This window comes from Fukomys damarensis, unplaced genomic scaffold, assembly GCF_012274545.1.
Source record: "Fukomys damarensis isolate Sample0158 unplaced genomic scaffold, DMR_v1.0_HiC HiC_scaffold_35, whole genome shotgun sequence".
Classification (NCBI taxonomy): Eukaryota; Metazoa; Chordata; class Mammalia; order Rodentia; family Bathyergidae; genus Fukomys; species Fukomys damarensis.
The window spans coordinates 13966604-13967948 of NW_022900947.1; the positions used below are offsets into that span (position 1 = coordinate 13966604).

Sequence of the window (1345 nt, forward strand, 5' to 3'; positions counted from 1 at the left end):
CAGGACCATCACTGCCACTGAGCTCCCTCTTCTGCCTGGTCCTCTCTGCACTGAAATCGGATTCGCAGAGCAGTGCGTGGGATCCGTTACCACCACCACCCCGCCCCCGCGCCCAACTACATCTTCCCGGTGGTTGGAGCCCCAGCTTTTTTAGTGACAAGCCAAGTTGATCCTTGTGAGACGGAAGACGAGTGATCTCTTCCCCGCTGCTGTCTGGATCTCCTTGGAGCCTTGGCCAGGCCGTTTGGTCTCCAGGTTTTAAAGTTGCCCACGGAGCTCCTGCCCTGCTGGAAGAGGATAGAGGGAGGGGGAAAGCCTTGCGCCTCTATTGGCTCCACTCCTTTGAATATTACTACTATTCCTTATTATTTTGTGCCCATTTCCCCGCGGCACTCTGGGCTGCTAACCTCGCGCCAGGCACTGGGCCTCAGGCACTACGCGGTTCCCGAGGAGCGGCGAGCTAAAGAGAAACCCCGACGCCCGCGAGCGAGGAGGCGGTGGGGGAAGATGCGCGGCGTGGGCTGGCAGACGCTGTCCCTGTCGCTGGTGTTAGTGTTGGCGGTCCTCAACAAGGTGGCGACGCAGGCGTGCCCGGCGCAGTGCTCCTGCTCCGGCAGCACCGTGGACTGTCACGGGCTGGCACTGCGCAGCGTGCCCAGGAATATCCCTCGCAACACCGAGAGGCTGTGAGTATTGGGCTTTCGCCCTGCCCCTTCCCCTCCAGGTAGCTCACTTCTGGCTCCAGCCTGGAGGAATCAAGCAACGAGGGGACCTGTGCCTGGAGCAGCCGGGCTGGTTCTTCTGCACGCACATCCCTGGGTCTTTCCGGAGGCGAAGCACCGAGGGCAATGCCCGGGAGGGGCCTCTGCCCCCTGAGGGGCGGGCCCACTGGCTGCGGAGCTTGGTCCCAATCCCCTGGCTCGTCCAGCTACTCTCGTCCCACGGGGAGGAGTTCCGTAGAGCCGGGGAGCTGGGAAATGGGGGACACGTACTCAGGGATGCCCAGGGCAAGTCAGGCTCGACTTTGTTTCCCAGACTCGGTAGACAGAGTCACCTTGCGGTGGCAGACACGCGCAGGTCGGACTCAGGGCCAGTCCCCGCCCTCCGCGCCGCGCGCTGGCGCGAAGGGGATTGCAGGGGGGCTCAGGAGGGAGCAACCCGCTCCCCGGCTTTGTGTCGCCCTCCTGGGGACGGAGGGAGGGGAGACGGGGTTGTGGGCGCTCAGAGTACTTCCCACACCGTGGAGGGGAAGGTGTCACGGGACAGCTACCGCTAGCGTAGCGGCCGGGCAGCCCCCCACGCAGTCCCTGTCCCCCACTGCGGGCAGGAGACGGGGTACCGGCCG

At 64.5% G+C, this 1345-nt stretch overlaps 1 protein-coding gene across 7 annotated transcripts in view; it reads left to right on the plus strand.

Moving 5' to 3' along the window:
• Nucleotides 1-6: 6 nt before the first annotated feature.
• Slit2 (slit guidance ligand 2) overlaps nucleotides 7-1345 on the plus strand; it is a 338504-nt gene continuing 337165 nt past the window's right edge. For all 7 annotated transcript variants that reach the window (XM_033758794.1, XM_010610428.3, XM_033758796.1 and 4 more), the window contains exon 1: nucleotides 7-686. In XM_033758794.1, the coding sequence (XP_033614685.1) occupies nucleotides 508-686 (179 nt within the window). In that variant the 5' untranslated portion in view covers nucleotides 7-507. The remainder of the gene's footprint in view (nucleotides 687-1345) is intronic.